We start from the raw sequence: 20,945 nt of genomic DNA, 5'->3' as shown, positions 1-20,945 counted from the left end.
CTGGGACCTGAACCAAGCTCTTCTAATTTACAGAGAAATTTTCTTTTCTCTTATACCAGCCACTTTAAAAAAAAAACAAAACAAAAAACTGTTTCTTTGTTTTATATACAAAGAAAAAAGTTAGCTGAAGTTTCCAAAAAAGAGAAGATGATAAAAGAAAAAAAGTCAGGTAATCTTAGGTGATGATATTCTTTCCAAATAATGTGTAGATTCCTCATCCACATGTCCTGCTGCTGAGGAAAGATTCAGCTCTTTGCAGCCGGTGGGTGTGTTTAGAAGGGCTAAGAGAGTGTGTGGGGTGGGGTCCATATAAACAAGAGCCCCCGCACCTCAGATTACTGTCACCTCTCGTTCTCCTCCTGTGCCTCCCTCCTGTAATAGAAGAAAAATGGTTCCTCTTTTATCTTTCTCTTCTAATAAAGGGCTTTTCCTTATAATTACCTTCCTGGGGTGGGGGGTGGGGGGAGGGTACACATTAGAAATATGTGGCATAATTTTCTAATTTGTTTTTACAAGATGTCTGAGTTTATTTTATGCCAGACAAAGCGAATTCATAAGAGGGAAAGAGGCCAGGTGAATTGTGATGTAAAAGAAGCATCAGCAGTATTAAGGGCACACATGCGAAAAGGTTAATGCTGACTTTGAACGAAAGGAGCAAAGGGAAAGAATTTTGTCTTTTATTGCTGTAGCTCTTAAGGCTTAAGTTACTTTGATGTCATGGATTTGGAAGTGAAAACCTTGGTGTCTTTAAACACAGTATAATTTCTTAGCTACCACTGATATTTGAGAATACGTGTTGGTAGTTGACTAATTTTTGGCAGTTTGCTGCTTTTCCCCCCTAAAGTTTTTTTTAAAAAACTTGTGCCTTGGGGCGCCTGGGTGGCGCAGTTGGTTGAGCGTCCGACTTCAGCCAGGTCACGATCTTGCGGTCCGTGAGTTCGAGCCCCGCGTCAGGCTCTGGGCTGATGGCTCAGAGCCTGGAGCCTGTTTCCGATTCTGTGTCTCCCTCTCCCTCTGCCCCTCCCCCGTTCATGCTCTGTCTCTCTCTGTCCGAAAAATAAATAAATGTTGAAAAAAAAAAAAAAACTTGTGCCTTATGTTTTTTATTATTTATTTATTTATTTATTTATTTATTTATTTATTTATTTATTTATTTTTGAGGTGGAGGGGAGAGACAGAGAGGAAGAGAGAATCCCATGCAGGTGCCACACTCAGCCCGATGCAGGGCTTGATCCCACAACCCTGAGATCAGGACCTGAGCTGAAATAAGAGTCTTGACGCTTAACTGACTGAGCCACCCAGGCCCCCTTCCCCCTAAAGTCTTTAACAAATACTTGAGGACATGTGCATGTGTGTGAATACTCTCCAGGGCAGTGTCCACATCTAAAATGGTTTTACCTACGAGTACTAACTTTTTAACCTTAGACGGTGATGTTAAATCCCCTTGTAACTTGCACTCCTTTCCAAATTGTAAAGTCGAGTGAGCTGAACCTGACCAAAGAGAAAAATGAATCTGTTCTGTGACTTTTAGGAAGAAATATTGACATGGTTTTACTTCTCCATTATGAGATTGAAATAGAGTTTTCTTCGAAGTTAGAGACAGTCTGTCTGTTTCTAGTTTTATTGCTGTAGGTTGGACCTTTCATATCTGATTTTTGTTGGGTGTGTAAAACTTCCTGATTGTGGGATTTAAAAATCTCTGTTATGATATGAGATGGTGCAAGGTTTATATTTCATCTGTTCTATTCAGAGATAATTACTGCTCCCCATTTGGGACTTTTAAATCCCCAGGTCAGCTCTGACTCAGGCTTAATTGGCTTCTCCATCTGTTCTCATTACTTTTCTTGTTAGATGACAGTCTTCCTCTTAGTAACATGATCTAATATTTATTGCACTTAACTATGTGCCAGGCACGAAGCAAAGGCATTATTATCTCATTTTAACCTCAGGATAACTATATGGTAGATACTGTTGTCATCTTCATTTTAAGATAGTAAGGCTAAGACTTTTGAGAAGTTGAGTGATTGACCCATTCAGGACTGGAGAGTAGTGGCTTTGGGCCTGGCATCCCAAGTTTGTCTGCCCGCTAAAGCTCAAACCCTCACTCAACCGCTAGAGTGCCTTGGTTCCTTGGGTAGGTCTGGTGAACTTGGATAGGCCCCGACTCCGTACCAGCTTCATATTTCTGGCCTCGACAGATCTGCATGGGAATTCTGGCTCTGACTCTTAATAGCTATGTGATCTCAAGTGAGCTACTTAAATCCTTAAAACCTTGTCTTCGTGCAGAAGTTGGGTGTGAAATCTGATGATAAATCCACTTTTGGTACGCAGGAAGAGACTATCATTAATTGTTTTACTTATTACTTATACAGTACCCTGACTTTTCTAAGATAATTTTTGGCATGTGAAGTTGCCTGTTTTCCTTTCCTTCTGGAATGCTAAAACCTCGCCAGCTCGATCTGGAGCGGGGTGGCTGTGGTACATGTGATGTTGGCACTTCTTTGCATCCATCACCTCCTGGGGCTCTTGAAAACATTTCTGGAGGCAACTGGGTGTGTTAGTGGCCTTTTTGTACATCGTCATGGAGTTAGTCCTGTCCTAGGAGGCCAGTAAACAACATACCTCTTATCTGTTCAAGCTCAACGCAAGTAGAAAGGTGGGAATTGGGCAGGTGGAGACTGAGATGTCACTTTGATTTAGATAGGGACAGAAAAGTGGAGGGAGGAAGGAAAGATTGCAGCCAGGATCCTTCCTATGACATGAGGATTTTGGAAGGGGTTTTCTGGTTTCTGTATTGTTTGCGCCTTTAAGAAAAATGGGAGATGGGCTTGCTGAAGGTCACAAAGCTTCTTTTGGCCAGCAGCTCTGAAATTCAGATGTCCACTCCTGGACCAATCTTGGGACCATGTTTGCTGCAGTGCTAGTTGGTGGGAGGAGGCAGTGGAAAGATTGCATTTTAGAAAGCTTGCTGGATTCTTTGAAAATAGCTACACTTGTTGCATTTAGGGGCTTCTCCAGTTCAATAGTTTTGGATTGCATGGCTTTTAAAATGTCACAAGCATTGATAGTTTTTTGGTGTATATAATATATCACACATAATACAAGTACATATACACATATTTTGTATTTTCTCTTTAAGTATGTTTATGTATATGTATATATATATATTATGTTATTATGTTATACATATATTTTTATTTTACTCTGTTTTTTGGTATGTTAATTTGGTATGTGTCTTGATTCTAAAGAAAAATCATCATAACTGGTTAATAGCTGTTGAAGATGTGACCTGCCATGTGAGGTTTTATGTGATGATTGTTCTTAAAAATACGGACTTGGGGATGGTTTCAGCCTTCAGGGGCATCCCTGGCTCTGCTCCCATCCTTTCCCTGTTACAACTTTAGAGGCCAAATCTCCTTCCCTCTCCGACCCCTCACCCCCAGTCATCTTACATGTATGTCTTGATTTGGAGTTTATGAAAATAGTTGTATTATCTGAATTCATCCATAAATGAAACCTAAATTAAATGTATATTAAAAATTAACTGCTTCCTCATTTTTGTCGAATGGTTATAGAATCTGTACTTTTGATATGTTATACTAACCATAATCTAAAAGTATCTTAAATTTTTGCAAGTATAGAATTAGACTTCTAATAATTCAATTTTTACATTTAAGATCTAGTTCAGACTCATCAATAGGGGAGTAAAATTATATCTTGTGAGAGCCCTTGGCCTAAGTGTATACTCTTAACTCAGCATTCAAGTTTCAAAATTGCAACAAAAAACAATCTGTCTTGTCTTTTCTTTTTTAGCTTCTCAGACAAACTATTTAGTGGAAAGGGCTTACATTTTCAGCCATCAGTTCTAGATTTTGGAATTCAGTAAGTATCTTTCCTTTGTAATTTTTAATAACTTGTATTATTTGCATTGTTTGCTTTCAGGATATTTTATATATATAATGTATGTATATATATATGTATGTATATATATATACTTTAAATATATTAATATATATAAAATGTTGAACACATTTTAAGTATATTAATAATATAAGGGATGTTGATTCTGGGGCTTGTTAAAAGGAATATTTTTGTGAAAAGGAGAGTGTAAGATTGTTTTAGCTACTTCTTCAGTTATTAATAAATATACCTTATAATATTTTATAGTGATTAGAATTTGATAAGAAGTCAGTATTAACTCCTGGTTTTTCTATAGCAAATCAGGTTATTGTATAATGAAAACACTAAATATTGATGGTTTCTGAGTTCTTTTTTTTTCTTTTTTTTATTTGAAAGAGAGAGCATGCACAAGCACATGCACAAGCGCACAAGCATTGCACAAGCGCAAATGGGAAGGAGCAGAGAGAAGGAGGGAGAGAGAGAGAATGAGAAAGAGGGAGAGAGAGAGAGAGAATCCCAAACAGGCTCCATACTGTCATCACAGAGCCCGATGAGGGGCTCAAACTCACAAACCATGAGATCATGACCTGAGCTGAAGTTGGACGCTTAACCCACTGGGCCACCCAGGCGCCCCTAGATTCTTTTAATTAGATTCATCTGCTTATTTTTACTGCTTGTGATGCTGTGGGATTTACAATTGCATGTACAAACATTAGTTACCACAGTTAAGACTTTGGAAAGATGTTAAGTGGAGAAGAGCACACATAAGCTGAGTGCATTGTGTTAAGAACCGTTAAGATGAAGGGAATGTGATCTGAGTGTTGGTTGTGGGGCTAATCTGGGAACTTGGAGAAATAAGGAGCATGGTGACACTGTGCAGAAGGGACTTAAGGACTCTTGTTGGCTGTGACACTTAACAAGCGTTTGAAGTTTGAAACTTAAAATGTTAAACTCCCCGGATGCAGAATATTGTAGAACTGAATAGATGCAATTTCATGTGAGTGGAGTTTCAGGTATGGAAGTAAAAGAGTGTTTTAGGTGTCAAAGCTCTGCTTATTTCAACAGCCTGGAACATCAGTTCAGTTTTACGAAGAGCTTATTTGAGTTACAAGAGAAGTTATATGAATGAAATAGGCGTGGTGATAGGAGAGCATCTGGGGTGAGTTAGTGGTGGTCTCCTGGTGTGCCCTCCTTTATTCATCTGGATTTCCTTCTTTCCCTTTCCTTCTGATCATCAAAAGATTAGCCCTAAGGTGAAGGAAGAATGAACTTTAAATATAAAAGTTTCTTGTTGAGCTTTTAAAGGAGATTCTGTAAAGGAAGAAGAGAGAAAAGTGTGAGGGGAGCTTGCTGATTTTACAAGATTCGAGGTGTCTGCTTTTTGGTGTTTGAGTTTTTTACACCTTTACTGTTAGGTAAAGAAACGTTCAAAGCTGAATTTATCATAAAACCTCATTGGTTGCAAATTCTGAGGGATCGCTTTTGTGAACAGTCTTTATCGTAAAAAGAAATTTTAGTGCAGGACCTACTTTTAAAAATATATATATTACAGGGGCGCCTGGGTGGCGCAGTCGGTTAAGCATCCGACTTCAGCCAGGTCACGATCTCGTGGTCCGTGAGTTCGAGCCCCGCGTCGGGCTCTGGGCTGATGGCTCAGAGCCTGGAGCCTGTTTCCGATTCTGTGTCTCCCTCTCTCTCTGCCCCTCCCCCGTTCATGCTCTGTCTCTCTCTGTCCCAAAAATAAATAAACGTTGAAAAAAAAAAATTAAAAAATATATATATATATATTACAGATTGGTAGATGTAATAAAATGGATATAGTAAGTACAATTAGATCAGGATGACAACTCCAGTTCATAGTATGTTGGCTATCTATAATATGTTTACTCTTCGGTAAGATAAAAATCCTGTGATCAATGCACATGAATGTATAGATGTATTAGCAACATATGTTAATTAGCTATATGCATCATTTTCTGGTCCCCATAACTGGAAGCAGGTTGAAAAATGTTTAAAATCTTTATACATTAAAAAAAATTTTTTTTGAGTTTACTTTGAGAGAGACAGAGCGAGCGGGGGAGGGGCAGAGAGAAAGGGGGAGAGAGAGAATCCCAAGCAGGTTCTGCTGTCAGCGCAGAGCCCGATGTGGGGCTCGAACTCACGAACTGCAAGATCATGACCTGAGCTGAAACCAAGAGTCAGATACTTAATCAAATGAGCCACCCAGGCACCCCCAAAAAGGTTACTACATTTTAGACTTGAATCATCTTTGGATGATACAGTTTTGTGTATGTAGTACTTTATAGCTCTCAAAGTACAATCATGTCTCTTGTCAGTTGAGTTTTATATCAATCCTAGAAGGATAGTGGACTAGTGGAGGTAGGTATAATCTGAGAGAGTGACACACACACATACAGAGAGGCGCGTGCGTGTGTGTCTGTGTGAGATTTTCAAATATCTCTATATTTGAGCATGGACTACAGATGCTTATGTATTTCTTGCTAAGAAGTAATGTATTTTGCCCAAGGGCATTTTGCTAGAAGTAACAGAATAAATCTTAGAATTGTCTTCTCATTTCTAAGTCAGCACATACCATGCTATTTTTTTTAATAAGCGAGATCTAGGATACGATTAAGGGAATAAGTTATTTTTGCTGAAGTTTTAAAAAAGTCTCAATAACAAACTGTAGTCAATTAGAACACTTCTAAAATTAGTCAAGTTTTACCTTACTTTTAACAAATGGTCTAATTTATAGGCATTAGATTCAAACTTCAGCCCAAGTGTTCTCCTTCTGATTTCTTCACTGCCCTTGTTCAGCTTTTGCTATTGTTTATTTTGAAGTTGACCTTGGGCAAACCCCATCCCTTTTTCATAGCTTTGGTTTTCCTCTGGGATGCAGAACCAGGGGAGTGTTATCCAGCTGCCTTCTGGCAGCTGCCTTCTGCCTACAATCCACTTTGTAGGATTTGTTGTTAAGGGTTAATATCCCACTGGTCCTGAGATTAAAAGTACTAATCATTCCTAAAAGATTTTAATCATTCTTTTGTAGTATTAAATTAAAGAGTACCTTCCAGTTGTCACTAGTGAAGGAAATTCTTATCCTCATAATGCTTTTAAAAATAGAATTAAAAAACATAGAATAAAAATAGCCCAGTGGTAACCAGGTCTGGGTCAGGTCTGGTGAGGTTTCTGGGGGAACACAGTCACTGGGCTCCCTAGAGTTGCAGTTTTGCAGTATGATTTTTTAATGTGTTTTCATCTGGGAAACATTTGTATTTTTTTGAACTAAAAATCTTATATTCCAGTGATATGAATGGGGGATAAAGCTTTGAGGACAAGTATTAATAGCTTTGCTGATTGAATCGTATTATTTACCTAAAACCTAAAACCATGGAAGTCTTTATTTTTTTAATTTAATGGAAGGAAAAGACAAATGTGAGCCCCATCCTCCCCAAGCAGGACTCCCTGAGGTGACCTTTTGTGCTCATGGTAGTCTAAAATATTTTTAGTTGTATTAGCTACAAACACTAAAAAAAAATCAAGGTTTTGATCACACTGATGTATATTTTATTTATCACTGGGTGTAAAGAACCCGTTTTTGAAAATAACACATTGGCTGTATTAAACCTTCAGTTAAGACTTGTGATTAAAAGTAGTGGGGGCGTTGGCGCTTGGCTTGGCTGACTCAGTCTGTAGAGCATGCGACTCTTGATCTTGGGGTCGTAAGTTCAAGCCCCATGTTGGGTGTAGAGATCACTTAAAAATAAAATCTTGAAAAAAAGTAGGAGGAAAGCTGGAAGAAGAATGTGAGAGATTTGATGGCAGTGGTATAATAGTTTGGAAATCCCACTGTTACACATAAGACAGACAGCACGCACTTAATTTTCCTTAAAACACACAATTCTTAGTATCAGAGAAGTCAGAATAAAATCAGAGAAACGCAAGCATAAGGTAGATGAATTTTTGCTGAACTTAAAATATAGTTTTATTTCTAGGCCATATTTAGGAGAGCGGTATATTTGGGTCTCTGCTACTGAGGGCATTAAAACTGGAGAAATGGCTTCAGTGAAACTTTCACTGGCTCTCTGTTTATGACAATGTGAGTTAAGTGGAATGAATTTGGTATTGGGCAGTAGGAATCAGAGGTAAATGATTCCAGGGAACATGGCAGGTAGGTTGGCCAGAGAGTGCTCTCTGTTCCCTTGCAGTTCCTTTGCTAGCCTTGTGGATAGAAAGCAGAGGAAAGAAAGAATTAACACGGGCGTCCTTCTCAGGGTGTTTGCTGGAAAGCAGACATTCTTACCTTAGTGCACAAGTGTTTTCGAGCCGTGTGTAAACCTTTTGTGTGTGCCCGTTTGTGGAGGGAGGAGCCAAAGCTTTCATCAGGGTTTTCTACAAGACTCATGATTTGAATGGATAAGAGCAAGTGCTAGAAAGTGCTGCTGAGTTTTCATTTTTCTCAGAAGAATGGTCTTTAGCAACAATTAAGTTTTCCTTTCATAAGGCTTGATAAAGTCCCTTTGTGAGTTGAAATCCATTCCCCTGGAAAGCCTCTTTAAACTTATTACTCAGAGAAGAAACCCTAAAAAAACTGGGTTTTTCTGAGTACAGTTTCTTACCTAAACATATTTTCATTTGAGTCAGAGCGAGTACCTATTTCCTACTCTGAGTATTTGCAAGCATTTAATGGCCCATGTGTGTTGAATTCTTCTAACACAAAAGTCAGTGAGGCGTTACCATTGGTTGGCATTAAGTGTGTCTTGTAAAAGAAAGGATTCTTTAAAAAGTTTTTGTGGATTGAATGTTTTAGTAATAACAGGATTTAATAATTGTTGCTTTTAACTTTAACGAACATCAACAGCTTTCTGGGATTAAAGTATATATACACTGTGTGTGGGTGGAGGGATGGGTGGATGGATCGCTATATTTAGAACCACATAATACATTGTTTTTTTTTTCTCCTTGTTCCCCTCCTAGGTTCCTGGGTCACCCTGCAGCAAAGATTCTCTATGCTTATAACCCTAGTAGGGATAGTGAGGTCGTGGTGAATTCAGTGTTTACAGCTGCTAGACATTTTCATGTGCCTCCTGTTCATTGCAGGGTAAGTGTTGATGTACTCTTGGAAACTATGCTGTGGCAGGCTGCCAGATTTTCTTGCTTTCTTTGGCCTGAAGTTTTTACTTTCTGCTCCCTGTCTCCCCCTTTTCTGCTACCCAAACTCTTCCCTTCTGTGTGTTTGCTTTAGCATTTATTTTTTCAGTTGTTCATAATTTTGGTGGCTCTTGGTATCTACATGGAAAAAAAACATGGAAAAAAAAGTTTAGAGTCTAAACAAAGTATAATGTTTGTGTATTTAATAGGACTTTTTAATGGTTAAAGAAATACAGTATTATGTGTCTTGAAATGACTACAAATGCTGAAGCATTTAGTAATTAATACAAGTTTTATAGTCATGGTCTCTTTGCCTGGCACACTGACTAGAATTGGACTCCTTTCTAAGTGTAGGAGTAGGAGGCAGTGAATGGCTCCTTATAAAGTTAATTCGCACCGTAACAGAGAGCTCCAGACCCTGGTCTTCTAGTAGTGTAGATTTCAGTGGTCTTTGAAGATCCCAGTCATTGGTGGGTTTTATTTATTTGTTTATTTAGTGTACTGATGTCTACCTGATATACTTTTTTTCTTTTAAATATAAGACCAAGGAAATGGTGTAAGAGGAAGTCCACTATTCTGTTTATGATTGTCCAGATAAATGCAGCTTCCGATTTTTATTAGGTATTGCCAGGTTTGTACATCAGTGGCTCCTTCTACTTAAGTAAGGTTAGAACTGTGTTCGATAAAGGCCGTTGAACACACGTGGGTGCAGAAGAGGAGGGAAAAGGAAGGATGTGAGGGCACAGGGTTCCCAATCCAAAGTGAAAGCACTCGGCAGCTGCCTTGCTGTAAGTCTGTGGTATGTCCTTCGATACCTTCTTAGATTGTTGGATTTTGTTCCATTTGGGGGATTCCTAAGGATTCATGATACTTCTGAATCAAGGGTACAGATATGCAGACATCTGTTAACAGAAATTGTCAAAAAGAAAGTCTCTGAAAGACATCTTTTAAAGAGGGCCATTCCCAATGGCTAATTTGGTACCTTTCTTTCAGGTAATTCCAGCAATGGGGAAAACGTCCTTCAGAATTATTTTCTTACCTACTGAAGAAGGAAGCATTGAAAGTTCTTTATTTATTAATACCTCCTCGTATGGAGTCCTTCCCTATCATGTAAGTAAGTTTTTCCCTCTTGTCCCATGATTTTGTTGTTGATTTAACAAAGGGGTTTGGATGTTTTGTAAAAGACTTTTGGAAATGTTGCCACCTGGCTTATGTTATTAGAATATAAGATCGTTAGTGATGTTAAACTCACCAGCTTTCACCCTTCTTCTGCATCCCATGCCACACACATGGGACTGTCTTCGGCTCAGAGTACAGAGCTGTAACTCTCACCATGAATCTCTGAAGGACATTGGAACAAAACACAGAAGTCTACCGTATTCTATTTCTGTTATAAAATAGAGTGTACTTTCAGAACTCTGCCCTCACCTCATGAGCAGTCCAGAGGGAGGAGCTATAAAGGCAGTCTCTACTGATTTTGCCTTCGTCCCTTCTAGGCTCGGGAATATTTCTGATCAGGGGACAAGGATTGCATGTTTGGGGGCCAGTTCTCAGGGAGCTTACTATTGATACCAAGGCACCAGGGATGGAGAGTGAAGAATCTTTTCATGGTTGTTCACAAAAGTAGTTAGGAATCTTTATCTTAAGTGGTATCTGTGACTTATTTAATACGACGTAGCATCAAGCCAAGATCTGTCATTTTCATTATTATTTATTATTGGATTCCATTTAACACTTGTTTCCCTAATGGAAAAATTGTCTATATCTGAAAAGCTTTGCTACAGTGAGGAACATTGAGCCTAAATGTAGCAACTTTTGTTACTTTCTTTTGTAGACGGAGATAAATATAGTAACTGGATTAATACAGTCGTTAAATTTTATTTTTTAATGTTTATTTATTTTTGAGACAGAGACAGAGCATGAACGGGGGAGGGTCAGAGAGAGGGAGACAAAGAATCTGAAACAGGCCCCAGGCTCTGAGCTGTCAGCACAGAGCCTGACGCGGAGCTTGAACTCACGGACCGTGGGATCATGACCTGAGCCGAAGTCGGACACTTAACCGACTGAGCCACCCAGGCGCCCCAAGGATTAATACAGTCTTTAAACAATTTATTTATTTATTTATTTATTTATTTATTTATTTATTTATTTATTTATTTATGAGAGAGAGAGCACGCGCACAAGCAGGGGAGGGGTGGAGAGAGGGAGACACAGAGTCTGAAGCAGGCGTCAGGCTCTGAGCCGTCAGCACAGAGCCCAATGCAGGGCTTGAACTCACAAACCGTGAGATCATGACCTGTGCTGAAGTCGGGCGCTTAACCAACTGAGCCACCTGGGTGCCCCTGGATTAATACCGTGTTAAAGGTCAAGGTGGTGAATACAGATTGCCTTTGGAAAGGTATTTTAACATTACGGCAAATATGTTTCAAAACAAATAGAGGAGTAATTAACTTCTTTTTTTTCTGAAGGTTTCTGGAATTGGCACTCGAAGAATCTCTACAGAAGGATCTGCAAAACAGCTACCAAATGCTTATTTTCTGCTCCCACAGGTTCAGAGCATTCAGCTTTCACAAACCCAGGTAATTTTAATGGTGGATTTATTTTGAATTCTAGCAAACGCCAAACTTTGTAGTCTTCTAAAGTTATGTATCTTTTACAGCCCTTTTTATATAGGATTGCTAGAGATGTTAAACTCACCAGCTTTTAGAATTGGGATTTTACTATTTTCCGCTTTTTGAAAAAATCCTGATGTTGTGTCAGTGGAATCCATGTTCTTCTTTTGAAAGGCTGTATAGTCCATAGTGTTGCTTTGTTGTAGTTGGCTTTATCTTGTTTTTGATCATTTGAAGTGTTTCCAGTTTTTCGTTATTACTACCATTAGTCCATGTACATGTTTTATAAGTTTTTTTATTTCCTTTTTGGATTACCCGTCTCCTCAGGATATATTTTGTAAAGAGAGTGTCTGTAGTTCAAGACCATGAACCATTTTATAGAGCTTGTTAAATATTGCCAGGTTGCTTTTCAAGAAGACAGACTGCTATGGTCACTAGTAATGATATTTTTTCAGGAATGTCTTACTATCTTCCCCTCTCCCTAGTCCTAGCCTTTCTTGAGTGTGGCTCAGTGGAAAGAAATGTTTTTGATGTTTTAGAGTGTATATCCAGATGACCCTTGAGCAGTGCAGAGGCTATGAGTATCAACCCTCAATGCAGTTCAAAATCTGTGTATAACTTTTGACTCCCCAGAAACTTAACTGCTGGCAGCCTGCTGTTAACCAGAAGCCCTACAGATAACATAAATAGTTGATTAACACGTATTCTGTGTTGTATGTATTATATACTGTATTCTTACAATAAAGTAAGCTAGGAAAAATGTTACTAAGAAAATCATAAGGAAGAGAAATACATTTACAGTACTGTTCTCTATTTATTGAAGAAATTTGCATATCAGTGGACCTGCACAGTTCAACCCATGGTATTCAAGGGTCAGCTGTAATGATACCTTACTGTTGTTTTAATATGCATTTCATTTATAGTGTATAAGTTTGACCACTTTTCCCCTTTGACTTATTTCCTTGTAACTATGGCTAACTTTTGAAATTGAGAAAATTCCTTTTTTTTATATATATGTTTGTTTTTTTGAGAGAGAGAGAGAGAGAGAGAGAGAGACAGAGCATGAGCAGGGGAAGGGCAGAGAGAGAGGGAGACACAGAATCCGAAGCTGGCTCTAGGCTCTGAGCTGTCAGCACAGAGCCCAACGTGGGGCTCAAACTCATGAACCATGAGATAGTGACCTGAGCCGAAGTCAGACGCTTAACCCACTGAGCCACCCAGGCACTCCAAGAAACGTCTTGAACCAGTGTATCACCTTACTGACCCTTTCTTTCTGATTAGTGAATAAAGAATATTGCTTAGAACTTTGTGTCAGTCCCAGTAGTGCCTGGGGCTTTCCTTCATTCAGTAGTCTTCCTCTGCTGTGGGCAGGCACTGGTTTAGTATTTCCATCTTCCTGGAGCTTACATTCCAGTGAGAAGACAAATAAAACTAATTTACCTGTAATGTAATGTCTGGGAGATTTGTCATCACTTAGATAATTCTTGGGAATTTTTGGTATTATTTTTACTTTGATAAAACTGAATAGCCCTTCCTCCCAGGATTTTAAGGAAGATTTCTTTTAGTTTGTACATTTGGATTTGGTTTAAATCCTAAGACCAATGGGGATGTATTGAACTTTTTTTTTAAGTTTATTTCTTTTCAGAGAGAGAGAGCAAACAGGGGAAGGCAGAGAGAGAGAGAGAGAGAGAGAGAGAGAGAGAATATCTCAAGCAGGCTGTGCAGAGCCCGATGTGGGGCTTGAACTCTTGCATGGTGAGATCATGACCTGAGCCGAAAACGAGTCTGACTGTAACCAACTGAGCCACTTAAGTGCCCTTGTATTGAACGGTTTCTAGCATAAAAATGATCTGAACTGACTTGCATTTTTGTAAGGGGTTGAAAGGGCTGGGGTAAGTGTAACTTGCATATGCTGATAGCATGGGTTTTTCCTGCTGAACGTTTTTAGCCTTATCTCAGGGCCGTCCTTCAGCAAAGGGGGTGGCTGAGAATGGCCAGGTTTCTCTGGTTACTGAGACTGGAAGCTTTGAATGCCAGATGCTGTATTAGTGGTGATAAAAGTATTGAAACAGAGACAGGTGTTCAGATATCTTAGTAGGGGTTAATTTAAGGATACAGAGAATTAAGGGAAAGAGGCAATGACCATGCAGGCCTCTCTACGAGGCCTGTGAGAGACCTTGCTATGAGGAGAGCTTGCACGTTATATGCATTGTACCTGACAGATCTTATCTGCTGACCGTGATGCCTGCTGCCTGTTTTCCTGCATCCAGGCTGTCATCATCTCTTTCCCAGTCTACTCCAGTGGCCCCTTAACAGATCTGCCAGCATCTAGTCTGGCCCTTTCAAAAGTCTCTTTTCCTAAAATGCAAGTTGGACCACACTAGTCATCTGCTTAACACCTTTCAGTGTATTCCTGCAGGTCTCAGGATTTAAACCAGGTTCTTAGTGTGGCTCTAAGGCCTTGCATGGTCTGGCTGCTGTTTCTCTACCGTCATGTGGTCTTCCTCTGCTTGCTTCCTCTGCTTGCTCACCCATGCCGTTTTCACTCCTCCACACATCCTTTGTGCCTGCAGTTTCCTCAGATTCCCCCGCCCCAACTGTCCTCTGGAGTAGCCCTGATTTCATCCTTTCTGTTTCAGCTCAAGCTCCACTTCTTCAGAGAGTCTTGCCATCTCTCCCCATCCTAGTTCAGGTCCCTGGATGGACTGTCGTAGAACTGTGTTCTTCCCACTTAGAACGCTTATCCCCATTACTCAGCCACCCTTTCCTTCCCTCCGTGAAATTGCAGCCCCGTGGAAGCAGAGACTGTCTGCTGTTGCTCTCCACAGGGTCCCCTACACCTAGCCCAGGGCCTCCGGCAGAGGCGCTCAGTGAACACTGGTCAGATGAAGTTCCGGCTGGAGGGACGTCTGTAGCTCTCCCCATGGGAGCAGTTTCAGGGGTTCTTTGTTCTGTTTTTTTTTTTTTTTTTTTTTTTGCATTTTAATTTATTTTTTAACGGCTTTATTGAGCTATAACTCACATACCACAGACTTGATCCATTCGGCAGTTTTTAGTATATTCAAGAATTGTGCAGCCACCCCCGTAGTCTAATTTTAGAACATTTCCACGGCCGCAGTTCCTGGCAACCACCCCTAAGTTTTCTGTCTCTATAGATTTGTCTCTTCTGGATGTTTCATATAAATGAAATGTGTGATCTTTCATGATTGGCTTCTTTCACTTAATGTTTTTAAGCTTCATTCATGTCATAGCGCATATCAGTCTTTTATTCTTTTTTATTACCCTATACTAGTGAACCATTGTATGGACATACCATACTTTGTTTCATCATTTACCAATTGGCAGGAATTTGATTTGTTTCCACTTTTTGGCTATTATCAAAACTGTTGCAGTGAACGTTTTTGTACAAGTTCATGTGGACATATGTTTACTGTTCTCTTGGGTGTGTACATAGGAGTGGACTTTTGTGGTCATATGGTAATTATATGTTTAACATTTGAGTAACTGTCAAAAAGTGGTTGTATCATTTTACAGTCTCACCAGCAATATATGAGGATTCCAGTTTTTCTACAGCTTTACCAAAACTTATTTTATGTTTTTTGGTTTTTAAAGAACATCCTAGTGGATGCGAAGTGATAGCTTAAGTGTTTGGTTTGCATTTTCCTGATGACTAATGATGTTGAGCATCTTTTCAATGTGCTTATTGGTCACTTGTATATCTTTTTTGGAGAGATGTCTATTCAAGTCTTTTGCCCACCTTAAAATTGGATTGTTTGTTTTGTCCTTGTTGAGATGTAAATGTTCTTTACATATTCTGATACTAGGCCTTTATCAAGTACATGATTTGCAAATACTTCTCTCATTCTGTGTTGGTTTTTTCATTTTCTTGATGGTGTTGTTTAAAGTACAAAAGTGTTCGGTTTTGATGAACTTCAATTTTGCCTGTTTTTTCCTTTGTAACTTATGCTTTTAGTGTCCTATCTAAAAAGGTCCACAGTTACCAAGATTTACCTCTTTGTTTTCTTCAAAGAGTTTTATAGTTTATCTCTTACATTTAGGTCTATGATGCATTTTGACATTTTAGTGTATAGTATGAGCTAGGGATCCTAATTCATTCTTCTGTGTGTGGGTATCTAGTAGTCCCATTTTTTAAAGATGTTCATTTACTTATTTTGAGAGAGAGAGAAAGCAGGGAGGGGCAGAGAGAGAGGGAGAGAGAATCCCAAGCAGGCTTTGCACTGTCAGCACAGAGCCCAGTGCGGAGCTCGAACTCCCAAACCACGAGATCATGACCTGAGCCAAAACTGAGAGTCAGATACTTAACCAACTGAACCACCCAGGCGCCCCTGACTATAATATTTTTGCATTTAAACTTCATACATATATGTGTTTGTGTTGTGTTTAAGTGGCCATAATTGTCAGCTATGCTTTCTCAGAAAGAAATGTCTTCATTTTGCTCTTCTGTTTTTCCTTCTTTCTGTTTTTTGGTCAAGAACCCATCATCTGAGGTGAGTGTTGAGTTCAGCTTCCCTCAAAACGGGATAGAGGGTTTGGGAGGTACTCTGGTTCAGTTGGGAGCTGGAAGGTGGGTCTGCTAGAACGCTAGAGAGTGAGAAGGTTTGGGCAGAAATTAAGATATTGTCAGCTTTGCTTTCACTTGCTTCCTTAGCTCCATCTCATGGGATAAACGAGGGTGCCAATAATCATTGTTATGTTATCTCATTTTTTTTGCACTTTGGGCTCATTTTGGTCCGTTTTATTTGTGTCTTTACCCATTGGTATCTGACTTTTGCGTTTTTCCTGCTCAGTTGAATCGGATTGAATGGCTTCCTTTCTTCTGCTGGAAACAAGAGTGTGTGTGTGATTTCTTTTCTATCTAGATTTTTGGTGATGTGTTGTAACAGCCACTAGGTTCAGTGGGGAGGAGAGTATACCTTTCGCCTCTCTGCTGCCCATGTGTGTCTGCTTTTTTCTTTTTCAACCTTTTCATCTGGCCCTTCTTTTTCATTTGTTTGGCCCTTTATGAAGCGAGGGCTCCTAGCAGATGAGAGGTCACTGTTGCAGTGGGTCTGAGTAAAAGTCTGAGGTTCCTCTGCTTTTGTTGTAGTCTTGTCATTATTTGACCCCCGGGTTATTGTCCCAGTCATTCTCTGCTCCATGTGTCACACTGCTGCTCTCATGTCCTCCCAGACAAAGCTGTTCAGTGCTTCCCTGGTCTCTGTACTAGCTGGGTCCCTGTTGGTTTCAGCATAAAGCCCGAGCCCCGGAGCTTGGCATATGAGGCCCTCGACACCTGCTCCAGCCTCCTCTCCAGCCTCAGACGTCCTGCCCTTCTCTTCTCCACTCCGGCCTCCAAAATCGCTCGCTGTTGAAATGGGCCATCCCTTTTTACATACTGCCTTTCCTTCATAGGCTTTCACCCCCTTCTAACCCTCATTGTCCTTCTCGCTCCCTCCTCTGAGACCTGGTTCAGGTATCAGCTCCTCCGCAGCCTCTCCTGGGCCCTGGGCAAGTCTGTGTTCCAGTCCCCCTGGCATGTGGTTCAGACCCCTGCTTGAACGTTTGGTGTCATCCTGTGTCGTCCTCCATGAGGCTCTCTTCCATGGGCCGGTTTCTTTTTCATTTTTATAATCTCAACATCAGCTTAGTGTTTAGTACATTGAGGCCCCCACAGTTTTTAATAAATAGATGAGTCAGTGGGCATCTGAGTCGAGATCCCCAAATAGCGTATCTACCTGTCGTAACATGTAAGATTTGCATAACTTCCCCTTTTCACCACATCAGCCACTTTGACCTTCACCAGATTTACTGCTAGGGCAGGTGGTAATATCCTTATTTTAGAAACTGTAGGATGGACGTAGAGTTTAAGTTACCTGGTGGAGGCCGAGAGCCGAGCTGGGATGGGCAGTGCCAGCGCGCTCTGCCGAGGGATTTGCGCCATGTATAGTTCAGTGTCGCGATGACTTCCACATCTGTGGACTTAGTAACTCACGTTCCATGAGAGATAAATGGCAAATAAAATGTGGGGTTTGGCTACATTTTTATAATGGCAGAAGAACAATGGAGACAGCTTAAAGGCTCGACAGTAGAAAGAGGATTTGATGAATGTGATTATATCAACATGTAGACTGTTAAGTAGTTCTTCCAAGTTATAATTCTGATGCTTTGTTTGACAAGGGAATAGTAGAATATAAGCTAGGTTATACTTGGTGAGTGTAACTATAAAATACACGGTGGGATAGAATACATAAATACAGTTGTGCTAGGCTTATGAAAAAGTGAGAGTTTTTATCTTTTAATGTTTTTTTACAGTGCTATTTTGGTTCCAGACTGTTGAGATTTGAGGAGTGTTTCAGTGGTTTATTTGGGCAAAACAGTGTTAGAAATTGGCATCATCTCAGGATCTGGCATAGAGGCTCACTATCACGATAGGCTCGTCTCAGAGATTTACAGGAACTTAGTTATTGGTATTAGAATCATTATAAAATAATGTCTATTGTTAAAAATAAAATGATAAGGCAGTGTGGGAAACCCAGATAAGTTTTGAAGTTAGAGGAAAACACATGACACACAGTCCCACCAAATAAAAGTGTGTGTGTGTGTCCTAACATGATACCATATTATCACATTATCTAAAAGTGAGATTGTGATTATACAAAAATTATTATGTAATCAGAACATAACATGGGAAACCAGAGAAGCGAAAAATTAGAAATAAGCCCCAAGACTACAGTCACACTCGGCAAAGGTAACTAGGATTAATATTTTGTCATATCCTAGTGGGCACCTGGGTGGCTCAGTTGGTTAAGTGTCCAGCTTTGGCTCAGGTCATGATCTCGACCCCCACCTTGGGCTTCGTGATGACAGCTCCCTCCCTCCCCTGCTCACACTCTGTGTATCTCTCTGTCTCAAAAATAAAAACAAACAAAAACATTAAAAAATGTTTTGTCATTTCCTTTCAGTGTATTTCCTGAGTGTGCATGTATACAATGAAGGGTTCCCCTTCCCATCACAGCATAATGTTGCTGGATTGAGTAAAGGAGAGATTATTTCTGGGTGTGCTGCGTGATACCTAGTGCATTTCAGACCAGGAGTTCCTAACCTTTTGAGACTGGCACAGCCTTCGCTTTTGGAGTGGTGACATCAGGCCCCTGTGCCTGCCTGCCCGGGACAGGTGTCAGGCAAGGGCTGTGGCCCCAGGTCTGTGTGGAGCCTGGTTCCTGCCAGCCTGGGAGAAGGTACCCTAAGTTGTTTTCCTGCTTCTTTCTTGGCTGCTGAGGTGCTGATCCCTGTCAATTAAGTGTGGCAATCTGGAAGGGAAGCTGTAAAATCAGTATAGGGAGAGGACCAAGGAAAGTTTTTTCAACCACAGTTTGACAGAAAAGAAGGGGGCACATTTCTCACTAACAAATAAGGTACAAGAGTCTCATCTAGGATTTGGAGGTGGAAAACAGAATAGGGAAAGGTTTTTTAACCTCTGTAGCTGTCCTGTTTTCTTGATGGACTTCCGTCATTAGTTAAATGAAAGAAACAGATTTTCTGAGTGTGACAGCTGAGAATTCCTACAGATCCGTGTGACATCAATAATAAATACCATTTCTTTGCCTGATAAAAGTTTGATTTTTTTTTTTTTAACATAAAAATGATAGACTGTCAGACTCTGGAAAGCTATTACTATATGTTAGGTAAATATGTGCCATTACTTAATTTTCCTCTACCTACCTACCTCCGAATATGGCTTTTAAAAGCAAGGAAATTGCTAAAATTTGTACATTTTTCTCTTTTTCATCTCATTCCAATGAGAATGATTCAAGGGGATGGGAACTTGGGAAGCCGAGACCGGAGGGGTTGAGGGTGGGAGCTGGTGAGTGGAAGGAAGGGAGGAAGCATGGGAAAGTCTAGAGAGAATACCTACGTGTGTGTGGGGGCGGGTGTTTCTCTTCTGTGTCCTGCAGGGCAGGCAGTCCCCTTCCCTCCGTCTTCCCCCGTTGCTTCTTTAAAATCTCTACTGTCTTAGCAGGAGAGAACAGTGTTGATCAGTTTTCTGGTCCCTCCTTTAACTCAGTGATTATTACCTTGTGTCTTTTCTGCCTTCCAGGAGAATTGACTAGCTCTTTACTGAAAATGAGAGATCCCTAGCATCGCAAACACAGTATTTAGAAGCTTTTGTTTTTATGCATTTCCTTTGCTAATATTATAAGCTCCTTAAGTGCAGGAATCCTGTCTTAGCCAACGTTTGTTTTCTTACCACCTGGCAGTCTGGCCATATAACGTACAGTGAATAAATGTTTGATACTTGAATAAATGATCTTAAAAAGAAACTATAACCTCAGTTATTTAAGAAGTTGTAAGATACGAATCTTTTTTTACTTCTTTCAGACTTTCATTATACTCTGTTCTAGAAACTTTTGTTGGGGTATATGAAGATGCCCAATAAATTACATATGGTTCTGAACTAATGTATGTATAAGAATCAGGAGTTAGGGAACCAAAATGCCACCTTCATATTGCTGATGAGTCACATTCTCATGTATCAGCTGAGGTCGGAGAGCCAGTTACTAATTCCCTGTCCCCTCGGGTAGATTGTGGAGCGGCCCATCAGAAGGGGAGTTTGAATCTGAAGGACAGACACCCTTCTCCAGAGTAGAGAGAAAGAAGGCAGCTCCCCTCTGAGCCCCTATCCTTCTCCTCACTGTCTACAGCACAGCATCATGGTCTGTGGCCCACTGACAAGCAACCCTCCCCTACCTATAAGGGGAGAGGAAGACTTGGGGCCAAAGGACAAGTGAAGTTAGGAAAAGAGAATCCTTTCCTTGTAACATTCCTCAGTTTTTTATACTCTTGACTCATTGGGCTTGCCTTTTATTAAGCCTGAGTCCCCCCTTCCCCTGACAAGGAGATCAGCAGGCTTCTGGCAACTGTGTTCCCACTTTCCTTAGCCTGTTTCTCCTCCCACTGGACCCAAACCCCCATTTCTTTGATTATCCTCAGCCTGTTGGGGAGCATTGTTGAGTTTGCCCCTAGAAAGCTCTGAGATAGATTAGAATAATTCATTAATAATCTTTTCCAAAGCCACACTAGAGTCAAGGTTGAGAGTTCATGTCCCCATCTGTTTCCCATTCCAAATTCTTTTCAAGTATGATATCCAATACAGCTTATCAGAGCTTTTGCAGTGGGCTCAAATAACAGAGTAAAGCTACTCCAATAAAAAAAAATACCAGTCATAAAGGATGCCCCATCATAGAGATGCATGGTAGAGTGAATAAGAAAGTGAATTCTGAC

General features: G+C 40.2%; 1 protein-coding gene across 2 annotated transcripts in view; it reads left to right on the top strand.

The window, feature by feature from the left end:
• TMEM131L (transmembrane 131 like) overlaps window positions 1-20,945 on the top strand; it is a 171,350-nt gene that overhangs the window by 76,813 nt on the left and 73,592 nt on the right. For both annotated transcript variants that reach the window (XM_086704081.1, XM_086704080.1), the window contains exons 4-7: window positions 3,814-3,882; window positions 8,878-9,001; window positions 10,045-10,161; window positions 11,520-11,630. In XM_086704081.1, the coding sequence (XP_086560207.1) occupies window positions 3,814-3,882; window positions 8,878-9,001; window positions 10,045-10,161; window positions 11,520-11,630 (421 nt within the window). The remainder of the gene's footprint in view (window positions 1-3,813; window positions 3,883-8,877; window positions 9,002-10,044; window positions 10,162-11,519; window positions 11,631-20,945) is intronic.

This window comes from Puma concolor, chromosome B1 (assembly GCF_028749965.1).
Source record: "Puma concolor isolate L17-30 chromosome B1, mPumCon1.1.hap2, whole genome shotgun sequence".
In the NCBI taxonomy this organism is placed as follows: domain Eukaryota; kingdom Metazoa; phylum Chordata; class Mammalia; order Carnivora; family Felidae; genus Puma; species Puma concolor.
Note: the sequence above shows the minus strand (reverse complement) of the source record. Positions and strands in the feature narration are given on the sequence as shown.